Source organism: Sphaeramia orbicularis, chromosome 18 (assembly GCF_902148855.1).
Source record: "Sphaeramia orbicularis chromosome 18, fSphaOr1.1, whole genome shotgun sequence".
Taxonomy (NCBI): Eukaryota; Metazoa; Chordata; class Actinopteri; order Kurtiformes; family Apogonidae; genus Sphaeramia; species Sphaeramia orbicularis.
Genome location: NC_043974.1, coordinates 4,148,654 through 4,162,535, shown reverse-complemented (window position 1 = coordinate 4,162,535; position 13,882 = coordinate 4,148,654). Strand labels below are relative to the sequence as shown.

General features: G+C 36.7%; 1 protein-coding gene across 1 annotated transcript in view; it reads left to right on the top strand.

Annotated features, from left to right (window-relative positions):
• exoc6b (exocyst complex component 6B) overlaps positions 1-13,882 on the top strand; it is a 252,990-nt gene that overhangs the window by 26,042 nt on the left and 213,066 nt on the right. The window contains 4 exon segments of the mRNA XM_030162161.1: positions 2,691-2,856; positions 2,992-3,039; positions 4,947-5,037; positions 5,230-5,275. Coding sequence (XP_030018021.1) covers positions 2,691-2,856; positions 2,992-3,039; positions 4,947-5,037; positions 5,230-5,275 — 351 coding nt within the window.

Here is a 13,882-nt window from a genome sequence, read left to right as displayed (position 1 = left end):
AAAGGCCCTTTGATTATTGAGCTTAAAGTAGAAGTACATGTAAGTATCTGTGTTTATAAAAAAAAAAAAGAAAGAAAAAGTTTGAAGCCAAAATTGCACTTGAAGCCCATACAATATGATTATAATTCCACCACAATTTTGATTTGGCAAGGTTTGTAATTGCATATGTAGTAAAGCTCAGAATCACAGATTTGACTGGGGATACACTGATACATTGAAAATAGTTATTTGTTGTGTTACAGATTTTGCCATTAATCTGTATGTTAAAATTTGTGTTTCTTCACAGATAATCTGATGAAGCACTGAATTGCTTTAAAATGTTACTTATTTTTATATATAAATAATGAATATTTCTTTGTTCAGGGGTCTACATAATAACAAAATCAAAATAGTGTTCAGAGAACGCAAACCTCCGCCAAGCACCCCGAGCGGTGTGCAAGCGTGGATCAACTATTTCTTTTTAAATTAAACAGTTTCAACGTTGTTCCAAACAGCAGAAAAAGTTTAAGCTTGGTACCAGCCATGTGTATGTCAAATTATATTCAATTCCAAACATTATTTGTTGAGTTACAATGAAAAATGTGTGGTAAATGGGATTTTCAATGTTGAATGGAAATGTCCACAGAGTCCACATTCTACAGTGGATGTGGACAATTTTGTGCCAGATACAAGATATTGTTCTAAGCTACAGGTGGATCAAATTGGAGGCTAATCGGAGTCATTTTGAATTTTTGATGAATTTTGGAAAATTGCTCAATGATGAGAGATAGGAAAATTGTAGATTTTGTGACCTTGCCATGACCTTGAACTTTGGCCTACTTGGCAAAAAATTTAATGGGTTGGTCCCAGGGCCTAGGCCTATCTGTGGGTACGATTTGTTGCAAACAAACAAACACACAAACAAACAAACACACAAAGCAAAGTGGTCACAACACCTCCTGGTGGAGTTAATAAAGAAACAGAAACTAATATTGGTAGTAGTGATGTCCTGATCTGGATTTTTTTTTTTTTTTTTTTTTTTTGCTTCCGATCCGACTTTTTTTTTTATCATTAGTTTTGTTGATACTAATCCAATACCGATGCTTTTTACTATTACATTTTGATTTTATAACAAACATGAATTTCTGGTATATGGTTAACATCAAAATAGCCCTTCCAGCATTAAAATTAAATGCAATCAAATTATGACCCAAAAGTTTAATTATGTTTCATAACATAACCAACAACATTTTTGTTTTATTAAAATTTTTTTTAACAAACCTACACTGTCATGTTATTTAAATAACCAAGTCCGATCCAGTGTTTATAGTATTATACCTCTTATATAAGTATAACATATCATTGATATTATATAATGTAAAAAAAATAAATAATCATGCAATCGTGTAACTTAGATTTTACATAAAAAAAATCAGGTAAGAACTAACCCTTTTCTTCTCTGGGCTCTACATTCAGCTTTCATTCTGCGTTCACTCTACATTCAGTTTTACTGCAGCCTCGGACTTCTCGTACTCGGTCATGTGATCCTTTTGTAAGCGATGAATCAAATATGTTGTATTAAAGTGAGCCCTGATGCTCCTCTTGCTCCAGTTTATTCATCTTGCAAGTTGCTGCTCGACTTCCGTTGTTTTCCAGAGAAAAGTATTCCCACACAGCAGACATGTATGAATTTTAGTTTTTATTTACAGAAGCCGTTAAGTGGAACCACGCTGAAAACTCGTGTGAAAACTGGATTGACCCTATCACGTGACTAAATCCAGTCCAATCTGATCTTCTAAAAAATGCCACATTGGCAGCTGATCAGGGGGGTAAGAAAATATTGGTAGCGCAATATATCACGATATTTCACTTCACAATACTGTATCGATATTTAAAAGTACTGTATCGATATTTTTAGGTATTTATTCAAATGCAGACATGGTGGAGGTTCATTTTTGTTTTTTTGTTTTCCAAGCTCTTTTATTTCTGTCTTCACATGTTTTTTTGTTTTGTTGTTTGTTTACTATAAAAGTACTATTGTGATATTGCAGGTCATAAATGTATTTTTTTTTTGATTGATGACGCTGTTTTGTTAAATAATGGATAATTCAATCATCCTAAAAGCACTTTTTACTCTCTGAAAAAGGGAAATGTTTGGTTTTTTTATTGGGAATGCACACAAATAATGTTCTGATGTTGGATGATTCAGGGACTGAACACTATGGATTCTTTTCGCAATAGAACACGAACATTTAAGCAGGATATGAAACTGTAATGTCTGTAAAACTTTATTTATTTATTTATTTATTTATTTATTTATTTGTGTGTTTTTTGTACTGGTAAAGCCATGTGTTAAAACTTTATTCATCCAAATGCTGCACCATTAGTTTTTCCAGAAAATAATCTTTTTAAAAAAGAAACCAAACAAAAAAATTTGTCTTGTTAACAATACCGTGATATATCGTGATACATCGTATTGTGATCCTAGTATAGTGATTTGTATCGTATCACCAGATTCTTGCCCTCCAGCTGATACAGATCTTTAGACTGCATCAGGACAGCCCTAATTGGTAGTCATGTCAGCTATCAATGCCAAGCCCAAATGTCACTTTAAGTTCCAAAAATTCCAGATATTTCCCATATAATCCCACAGATTCTTTGGACTAGTACAGATGCGGCGTCTGAGTGACCAAATGCTTTGTGCCATGCAGGTCGGTGTACGATGGTCAGGAACATGGCCTGTTCATGGAGAAGCTGGACGCTCGCATCAGAAACCATGACCGAGAGATCGAGAAGATGTGTAACCACCACTTCCAGGGCTTTGTGGACTCCATCACAGAGCTGCTCAAAGTACGAGGGGAGGCCCAGAAACTGAAGGTGAGGAGGTGGAACAGTCACACACTTAGAGACGGAGAGCGTCACAAGATCTGTGTTGAAAGACAGATTCAGAAAAGAACAAAACAATGACCGCTCATCATGTTTTGAATGTCTTTGGTCATTTTTATTTTTCAGAGCCAGGTGACTGAGACCAACAGGCGTCTTCAGGACGACGGCAAAGAGGTAAGCTCATATCTAAGGTCAGACTTCAACTGGAAATGAAATATGTTCTTTAGTGAAAGTGTGTGGAGGTCTTCATTAGTTTTACTCTGACTTCAATACTGTCCTGCTCAGGTTTCTCTAAAAAAACCCAAACCAGATCTACACTAGGCCTGTATGTAACATTGGTCTTCCTTTGCTTTTACTCATCTGAAACAAGTATCGCACACGATTTGAGTCAGAACAACCTTCAGCTTCTGTCTGTTTTCTAATCATGCATTTGCTTTGTGTCAGAATGGAGGATTTTTACCAGATTTACAATGAATCTTCAGCAGCTTCTAATTGAGTTTTTGGCGTCATCTACACTTTACTACGCAAGTTACAACCATTTATTCAAATATTATACATATTTTTAAGTGATAAACGGGTGTATTACTATATTTCATTTTCTGCCCATTCCTCTGTAGTTGCTCAAATTTCCAAAAACATGTTGACCCAAGGATAACAGGATGCTTGTGCAGGTCTTGAAAGTCTTAAAAAGTATGGACTTTTGAAACGCTGTTTTCCAGATCTTGAAAAGTCTTGAATTTTGTGTGAAAGTCTTAATAAAGTATGGAAAAAAGTTTCTCTCATAGTTGAATTTTAGAGTATGTACAGAGGCACATAATGTTGTAAGATAAGAAAAACATGAGGAAAGTATCTAAAAAACCTGATATGATGTCACTAACAGGTCCGTACTGGAATTGTTCTAGTGAGAGTTGTTTGTGTGATATTGATGCACTTTTGTGATTTTCATATGTTTTGAAAACGTTTTTATGTTTATGCATTTGGCAGACGCTTTTTTCCAAAGCGACTTACAGGGGAAAACCAATCAAATCACTCAATCAATCAAATTTTATTTATATAGCGCCAGATCACAACAAAAAAGTTATCTAATGTCACTTTATATATAGAGTTGGTCAAAATCAGACTCTAAGCCAATTTACAGAAACCCAACAGAATCCTCCAGGAGCAAACACTTGTGAGTGGTGACAGTGGTGAGGAAAATCTTCCCTTTAACAGCAGAAACCTGGAGCAGACCCAGACTCCTGGAGGATGGACGTCTGCCTTGACCAGTTGGGGTTAAAGAGAGAGGGTAAAGAAAGAGAAAAAGAGAGAGAGATAGAGACTGGGGGAGAGGGGGGGGGGGGGGAGTAGGGGGAGACATATGGAGGCAGTTGTGGTTAAGTGAGTGATGATGATGATGATGAAGGCAGGAGAGAGGCAGGACCACCGCAGCAGGTCCAGAGATAATCCTGGGAAAATCTGTGATAATCCTGGGAAAAACCTTATTAAAATATTTTTCTCAGTAAAGCATAATTTACTGTGAATCATGTATTCAGTCATACCTACATTTATTAAAATGTACTTCAACGAGACACAACTGGCACAATCTCAACCAAAAAAGTTGGCATACAAGTATAAAAGTACATCAAGTCAAGGTCTGGGGAAAAAAGTTTTGAAAAAATCAGGAGTTTTTGTTTGGATAAAGAGCAAACACCCTGGGATTTTGTTGAGGACATGAGGACAGTTAAATCATTGGACATTTAAATCCTGACCCCATCAGGAAGCGGGGTTACACACTAAATATTAGAGTAAAATGTAAAAAAAGGACTGGACTGATAAATTTGTAGGTGAAATATTCTCAGTACCTTTGCCAATACCTTTTGCAATGGCAAAAAAAGTGAAATTCAGGCTCTGGGAAAAAAAACCCCACCAGTTTCTTAAGATTTGGCAAGTATTCTAATATTTTTGCACACCACTGTATACGACAAACTTCTTGAATCTTGAATCTTGGGTGTTGTGACCTCTGTCTTTAATGGTAAAATAAAGGAAAAATAAATAGTGAAATTGAATCAAAACTTCATGTCTACCACTGTGGTTCTTTGCAGCTGCTGAACTCCATGGAGGAGTTGAAACAGTGCAGAGTGCAGCAGAGGAACATTGCTACGACCATAGACAAACTGACACACTGTCTGCCAGGTAACACACATTAAAAATACACAGTCTATACAAACACACACTGATCCAGTTCTGTACTGTCTTATCTTTTCTAACATTATTTAATCAAATCCTTGATTACAGAATAAAAGACTCAACTGTTTGTGTCTTTGTTTATGCTTCCTCATTTGTCCTCAAATGGTTCAATGTTCTGATTTGTTTTTGCTTCCACAGTTTTGGAGATGTACAGCAGACTACAGGAGCAGATGAGAGCCAAAAGGTAATTATGCAGGTCCTCTTTTCTCAATGTACAGATCTGTATTTGGAGCATTCAAATTCCCAAGTAATGCAGGTAAAACCGGAAACAAAAACTTCATGTCAAATGAAAAATATGGGTAATATTTTAGTTTTTCTGCTCCACATATCTGGAGGAATGTAGTTTGACCTACAGGTAGATTTAAAACTCTGATTTTCAGTTGTTTGCACATGTTTATGCATATGTTCTGTTTTATCTGTCCCCTCAACATTGTTGAAAATGAAGACAGTCCCTCAGTGTTTCCCTGATGTTAGATAAATGAATGAATAAGACCAAGGGTTTCTGAGTTTGGCTCCTGAGTTTGGGAACTTTTTCAGGACAAACTTTTACAGGAGCTAAGTGACAGAAAGGTGCAGCAAAAGTACAAGCACTTCTGTTGGAAGAGATGTACAGAACAGAAACTAATGGGGGGGTTCAAGGTGCAATTTTTTAAGATTCAGCCAGTCCACTCCATCATTTAGAGCAGCCTCCTTAACCCATAAAGACCCACTGCTACTTTTATGGCTCCGTCCAAATGACTTTTTCTCTCTATTTAATCTTTCTGAGTGATTTATCACCATTTATTATCATATTACTGTCTGTATTTTGTATTTTTACCTGTGAAAATCCTGTATTTCCCTACATTTAATTCACAGATCATGTAGATGTTCACAAAAGCTCAGATTAAAGTTGAGGGTTATTATATCAGAAACAGAGATAACTGAAGAAAAAGTGACTTTTTCAGTAAATTCTCTCATTAACTGAACATAAACCCAGTGTGTCCATCCACTGTCATTGATCCAACTTCATGGGTTTTACTGGGGATTCAATGTTGGAGAAGATGACGGTGTTTCCACGGTAACTACGGAGCCTCTGAACATCCAAATATGGTCATATCTGATGACCATGAAAAGATGAACTGTATTTTACCCCAATTATTGTCATGGATTGATAGGATTAGTGGATCAACAGGAATTAAACCATTTAGATCAGTAGATGGTTCTGGTTAAAAGTGGACGTTTGGGTCTGTAAGGGTTAAAGGTGAATGTTTGGGTGGTTTCACGCATGGATCCCGCATTTCAAATATAGCTACATGTGGATCACTCATCTTACGTTATCCCGGATCCGTACCGTACTGTCTTCTTCCGATCTGGGTCCGGGTCACGGCGTCAGCAGCCTCAGCAGAGGAGCCCAGACAGCCCTCTGCCCACACACATCCACCAGCTCGGGGGACAGAATCCCTCCAGCGTGTCCTGGGTGGGTTTCTTCCACGCATGGATTTCCCAACTTAAATAGAACCGCATGGGAATCACTCATATTATATGGTCCACGCATGCACGACTGATGCCTGTCACTGACTTACACTGGTATCACTTCTGTGGGCCCAGATACCCCAAAAAGGGAAAAAAAAAAACATTTATAATTAATTTATTTCTCTTACCTGCTAAATTTTTCATTCATAAATGTATGTAACACAAAACCAAATATTATTTATTCTTTGAAAGATGTTGAACTTTATTTAAAGCTGTTAGATAAATCTGGAAACAAAAAGGCTATAAAAAACCATCATTATTTGTTCTGATTTGGACATTGTATTGTAGTGTATTCCCCCTGGCAAACTTGTGCTATTTTCTTGTTGTATACATTGTTTGTATACTTTATTCAATAAGGATTTAATGAAAATAAATAAATAAATAAAACTTCTGTGGGCCCATCACGTGATACCATCACAGATTTGAGGTAGGGAGCAGTGTCTTGCATTGTGGGCTGCTCATGAAAACGACATGCTGACTTCTGTTGTCTTTGGTAATTTTACCAAAAACTCGAAATCGAAAATCGAGTTTTTCGCAGAAAAAAATCTGGATTTTATTTTTTGCCAAAATTGTGCAGCCCTAGGTGGACGTTTGGGTCTTTAAGGGTTAAAGGTGGACGTTTGGGTCTTAATGGGTTAAAGGTGGACGTTTGGGTCTTAATGGGTTAAAGGTGGATGTTTGGGTCTTTATTGGTTAAAGGTGGACGTTTGGGTCTTTAAGGGTTAAAGGTGGACGTTTGGGTCTTTATGGGTTAAAGGTGGATATTTTGGTCTTTATGGGTTAAAGGTGGTAAAGGTGGACGTTTGGGTCTTTAAGGGTTAAAGGTGGACGTTTGGGTCTTTAAGGGTTAAAGGTGGACGTTTGGGTCTTTATGGGTTAAAGGTGGACGTTTGGGTCTTTAAGGGTTAAAGGTGGACGTTTGGGTCTTTAAGGGTTAAAGGTAGACGTTTGGGTCTTTATAGGTTAAAGGTGGATGTTTGGGTCTTTATTGGTTAAAGGTGGACGTTTGGGTCTTTAAGGGTTAAAGGTGGACGTTTGGGTCTTTATGGGTTAAAGGTGGATGTTTGGGTCTTTAAGGGTTAAAGGTTGTAAAGGTGGACGTTTGGGTCTTTAAGGGTTAAAGGTGGATATTTGGGTCTTTATTGGTTAAAGGTGGACGTTTGGGTCTTTATGGGTTAAAGGTGGACATTTGGGTCTTTATGGGTTAAAGGTGGATGTTTGGGTCTTTAAGGGTTAAAGGTTGTAAAGGTGGACGTTTGGGTCTTTAAGGGTTAAAGGTGGATATTTGGGTCTTTAAGGGTTAAAGGTGGATGTTTGGGTCTTTAAGGGTTAAAGGTGGATGTTTGGGTCTTTATGGGTTAAAGGTGGGCGTTTGGGTCTTTATGGGTTAAAGGTGGACGTTTGGGTTTTTAACGGTTAAAGTCACTGAGTCGAATCATCTGTTGTAGATCCTTCCTTTTATCTCAAAACAATACCACTTGTAAAAATGAGCTTTTATTTGCTCATTTACTTCTGTTTAGATTTATTCATTAGGCCTGTAATAATATTTTATTGATTTTTCTGGTGTGAAAGAAGAAATACAATACTTGTTCAATTAAAGACAATTTTTTTCAATACAGGAAACAAACATCCAACTCCAACAACCAAAAAAAACAAAAGGAAACCCCCCCCCCAAAAAGAGAGACAAGGACTGTTGACTTCCTGCCTTTAGAGCCCCACATGATACAATAAATGAAATAATGAGCTGGGTGATAGAGTCTGCAGAAGTAGTCAGAGGGTTTTTGAGTTGTGGAAGTAGGTCATAAAGGGGTCCCATATCTTGTCAAATTTTGTATTGGAGAAGTGAAGAGAACAGTGGATTGTTTCCAGACCGAGACAAGACATGAGTGGGTGGGTGGGGCAGCACCTTTCCATCGGGTTAAACGTGCACGTCTAGTCAGCAAAGATGAAAATGATGACATGGCACTGAGCTGGTGTCAAGCAGACCTCATGAGTACAGATGATAAAGTTTGAAACACATCAAACACATCTCTCCCGAATTTTTGAAGGGTAGGGCATGACCAAAACATGTGAATGAGGGAGCCGTCAACTGATAAACATTTGTCGCAATGGGGATTTACATCTGGAGAAATGTGATAGTCTGACCTCAGACCAGTTTAGACCAGTGCGCTCTGTGAACAACCTTAAACTGTAGAAGACAGTGGCTGGCACCAAGTGATGTTGTGTTAATTAATTTGAAAATGGTGTCCCAAGCACCGTCAGTGAAACGCTTTAATCTTACTCCCAAGTGTCCTTATCCCTGTAAAGTCTGAATCATTAAATCACTGACAGAAAATTCCAGTTCTGTGAAACTGGAGCCTTCATTGGTCCTTCTGAACAACTCTAAAAAAATTTTTTTCAAATATCAATTTCTGTGTATGAGTTTAAATTTTGAATCATATTTGATACATTGGGTCTCAATGCTGAAATATTATTTCTGAACAAACAAAAACATAATATAACACAAACATGTCTAATAAATAGTTGATTCCTTTCCTAAATGGTCCCAATTCTTCCTCATTAATGTCAGTCTTGTAGTGTCACTGAAAGGCCTCTGGTGAATGAACTCCTCCCCCTGGTGGATTATCTGTGTATTGCATGTATCTAATTGTATACATAAGGTTTTTCAAGAATAAAAAAAATCACACTGATCATGTAGAGGGGTTTAAATCTCATAGATCAAATGTGATATGTTTAGTATTATAGGGTTAGATTAGATTAGATTAACCCTGTAAAGCCTGAACCTTTCATTGACCATTGACCATAACCATTCATCAATCATTGACAGAAAATTCCAGTTCTGTGAAACTGGAGCCTTCATTGGTCCTTCTGAACAACTCTAAAAAAATTTTTTCAAATATCAATTTCCTTGTGTGAGTTTAAATTTTGTATCATATTTGATCCATTAGGTCTCAATGTTGAAATATTATTATTTCTGAACAAACAAAAACATAATAGAACACAAACATGTCTAATAAATAGTTAATTCCTTTTCTAAATGGTCCCAGTTCTTCCTCCTTCCTCATTAATGTCAGTCTTGTAGTGTCACTGGTAAGACCTCTGGTGAATGAACTCCCCCCCGGTGGATTATCTGTGTATTGCATGTATCTAATTGTATACATCAGGTTTTTCAAGAAAAAAAAAACATACTGATCATGTAGAGGGCTTCAAAACTCATGGATCAAATATGATACGTTTGGCGTTAAAGGGTTAAGAGAGTTTAATGTTGAAAGTGAAAGGCGATTAAAGCTCAGGGTGAGCAGAAACAACTCCTTATGAAACCTCTCATTAAAGAATACATCTGCTGTCAGTAATACAGATGGAAAAGCTCAGGTCTTTGAGGACCTGTTCTGTGAACACTTTTTCAAGTGCTTGGACTCTGTTTCTTGCATAGTTGGAGGAAATTAGATTGGACTAGGGAGTATATCTGTATACCAGTGACTGTCTTCTAGCTCTGCCCCTCTTTGTTTCTTTGAACAAGGACTGGCTAGTTAATTAATTGATTAGTAGTTACACACATCTGAGTCTTTGTGTTTTTTAGTTTGTGTGTATGTGTGTTTTACATAACTGAAAACTGCAAAATAAAATACATAAAAAAACAAAACAAACAATGAAACACATGTCAATGCATTGTGTGATTGGTACATGGATTTAAAAAACAAAACAAAACAGTGGTTAAATATTCATACTGGACAGAATGAAGTCCTGTTCTCCTTATGGATTCAATTTTCAAATAACTTGTTGTGTATTATTGGTTTTTTGTCTTTGGGACACTAGATGGAGCTAGAGCACTTTGCATAGACGTACCAACTGTACGTCTCCTCTTCCTCTCTGTCCCTGGCCTCGTCCTGACCTGTAGACAGGAGTCTGGTTGGTCATAAATTTGTCGTTTGTTTGTGTGTTTTTCTACTTCTCTCTGTCCTGCGGCTGCACAGAGCAGTGAGAGGTCAGCCAGCGGCACAGTGAAAGTGTGTGTGTGTGTGTGTGTGTGTGTGTGTGTGTGTGTGTGTGTTTGTGTTTGTGTGTGAAACCTGCAGTGGACTGAAGTGTGGGATTATGTGGGTGGGAAGATCGTGTTCCCAAAGATCCCTGAGGTGCATCAGTGTGTGTTTATTTCTCTGTGTTTCTGCTTGTTTTTACTCATGCATCTGACAGTCAAGACATTGTTTTATTGCTGTGTTTGTTGGTTTTTTTGCACACATCTTCCTCTACTTCATTCCACACTCTGAACAGCAGCTCATTTTTAATCCACACAACATCTGTGCTGTTGCAGGGCCTGTTTCAGAGAGCAGGTTCAACAAACTCTGGGTTCAAACCTGAGCTATGGCTGGACTAAGCTCCATTCACTCCCAGAGCCTCAGTTCAGATGATAAGGCTCACATTTATGGTTTTAATTCTTTTTTTTTTTTTTTTTGTATACAGGGTTCATACGGGTGCTTGAAATCCTTGAAAATGCTTGGATTTCAATGTTGTGTCTTCAAGGTCTGAAAAGTGCTTGAATTTTAATTTAAGTGCTAGAAAGTCCTTACACTGTTAACCAAAGCTTTTTACAGAGAGTTGATACATTTTAAAAAGTAAAACTTTTGGCCAAAAAAGAAAATTAGCGGGTGTTCTTAGGTAGAATTCAGGTACATTTTTATCTATTGTACATACATCTTTATCTATTTAATCTTTCTCTCGGTGCAAGTGTGTCTGAAGAACGCCAAGTAGCTTCCCCTTTTTGGATAAAACTTTGTGTTGTCCTTTAATTTCTAGACTTTTTGCTATTATAGCATAATTCAGTGTACATCATTATGATAAAAAGTGAAAAAATAATCATGAGTATATGTATTCCTATAGATATGGATTTTTTTAAGGTGCTGTGCTGGAAAAAAAAAAAAAAAGAAAATTATCTTGAAAAGTGCTTGAATGTGACCTTGAAAAATGTCTATGAACCCTGTTATAATTACATTTCAGGTTCCAGTGTTCCATCACACAGCACAAAAACTTACGCAAGTCAACAGGCCACTGACATCAGCATATATATATATATATATATATGTGTGTGTATATATATATATATGTGTGTGTGTATATATATATATATATATGTGTGTGTATATATATATATATATATATATATATATATATATGTATGTGTGTGTGTGTGTGTGTGTGTATATGTATGTATGTATATATTCAGACCTCTGTCGAATTCAGGACCACATATGGAAGCAGACCATGTCAGCATTCCAAAGATCAGATTCCATGTTATTTGTGCTGTTCATACAGTTGTCAAATGTTCAGTTAGGTGTGTCCAGAATCCTTGAATCATAAAGAAGTCACACATTTTCCTCTATTACCAGCTGTTATGGAAACGATTACTGTTGAGGCCTGATGCTCCACAAGGACACAAGAGGACTAAGTTAAAAGCAGTGACGGTCAAAAACGTGTTTTGTTAAGTCCAGGGTGTTTGTGCAGGTCTTGAAAGTCTTAAATAGTATGGAATCTTGAAACACTATTTTCCAGACCTTGAAAAGTCTGGAATTTTGTGTGAAAGTCTTAAGAATGGGAAGAAAGTTTTTTTCATAGTTGAATTTCAGAGTATGTTCAATGGTACATAATCTTCTAAGATAAGAAATAATTGAGGAAAGCGTCTAAAAAACTAAAATGATTCCTCTAACCCACAGGTGTCAAACATACAGCCCACAGGCCAAATCTGACCCACCAAAGGGTCCAGTCCAACCCGTGGGATGAATTTGTAGGAATTACTCTGAAAATATTAGCAATCAAGGATGTGAATATCATTTTAGTTCAGGTTCCACATACAGACTCATTCGATCTCAAGTGGGTCAGACAGTAAAATACTGTCATAATAACCTATTCATAATGACAACTACAAATTTTCTCTTTGTTTTACTGTAAAAAAGTGAAATTACATGAAAATGTTTACACTTATAAACTATCCTTGCACAAAAAATATGAATAACCTAAACAAATATCAACAACCTACAATGTCTTAAGAGAAGTCAATGCCATTTTAACACTATTCTTCCTGTTACTAAATCTTTGGTGTATTTGTAGATCCACTGTGATCTGTAAATTGGAATGTAAATGATAAACTAAACTATAATATTGATAAAATTTCACTTATTTTTCTGAAGACAATTCAGGTTGTTCATGTTATTCGTTTTTTTTTTAAGGTAACTTTGTAGATGTAAACATTTTCATAATAGGATTTAACTTTTTTTTTTTTGGGGGGGGCATTACTGTATTATAGTTGATCATATTGGGGGCTGTATGTGGCCCCTGAATTCAAATGAGTTTGACACCCCTGTTCTAACCGGTCAGTGCTGGAATAATTCTAGTGAAACGTGTTTGTGTGATATTCATGCACTTTTGTGATTTTCATATGTTTTGAAAATGTTTCTGTCAGTAAAACATAATTCACCGTGAATTATGCATTCATACATTTATTAAAATGTACTTTTTCACTACACACAACAGGTACAATCTCAAAAGTAGGAACACAAGTATAAAAGTACATCAAGTCAAGGTCTGGGGAAAAAAATAGCAGTTTTGAAAAAGTCTGGAATTTTTATTTTGGATGGAGAGTAAGCCCCCTGTAGGTCAGACCATACTTGACTTTTGACCACCAATATCTAATCGGTACATCCCTCTAAGTAACTCCAGTCCAAGTGAAAACTTTGGCCATAGAAGAAACAAACCTCTCAAGACCTGTGATGATACATCCATATGAACCCACAGGCCTGAGCTCACAGTGACGTTGACCTGGGCTTCATGAATCTTTACTTCATCCTTTGTGCCAAATTCTCTGGGTCACATGAGTAAAAATCAGGTTTTTGTCCAATTTCCTTTCACATTTGAATTTATATACTTGGGATAAGAGAACCAGGGGAGAACACATTCACGAGATAAATATCTATTCAGAATATTATCGGTGGAAGGTAAAAAAGCCATCACTAGGAAGTGGCCAAAAAAGGATGCACCAAAAATGGAGGACTGGATAGAGGTTATAGATGACATTTATAGGATGGAGAAGTTGACTTTCTCTGTCAGAGTGGATTCAGACAAATTCAACAATTATTGCAAAAACTGGGTTGATTTTATAACACTATTAAGAGCTGATTTTACTTGATAAGAGTAATGTGCATATAGAGCCATTTAAACCCTTGGTTCGTGCGACACACTTTAAATGTTCATCTTATACAGGGGAAAAGAATGGAATGTGAAATATACT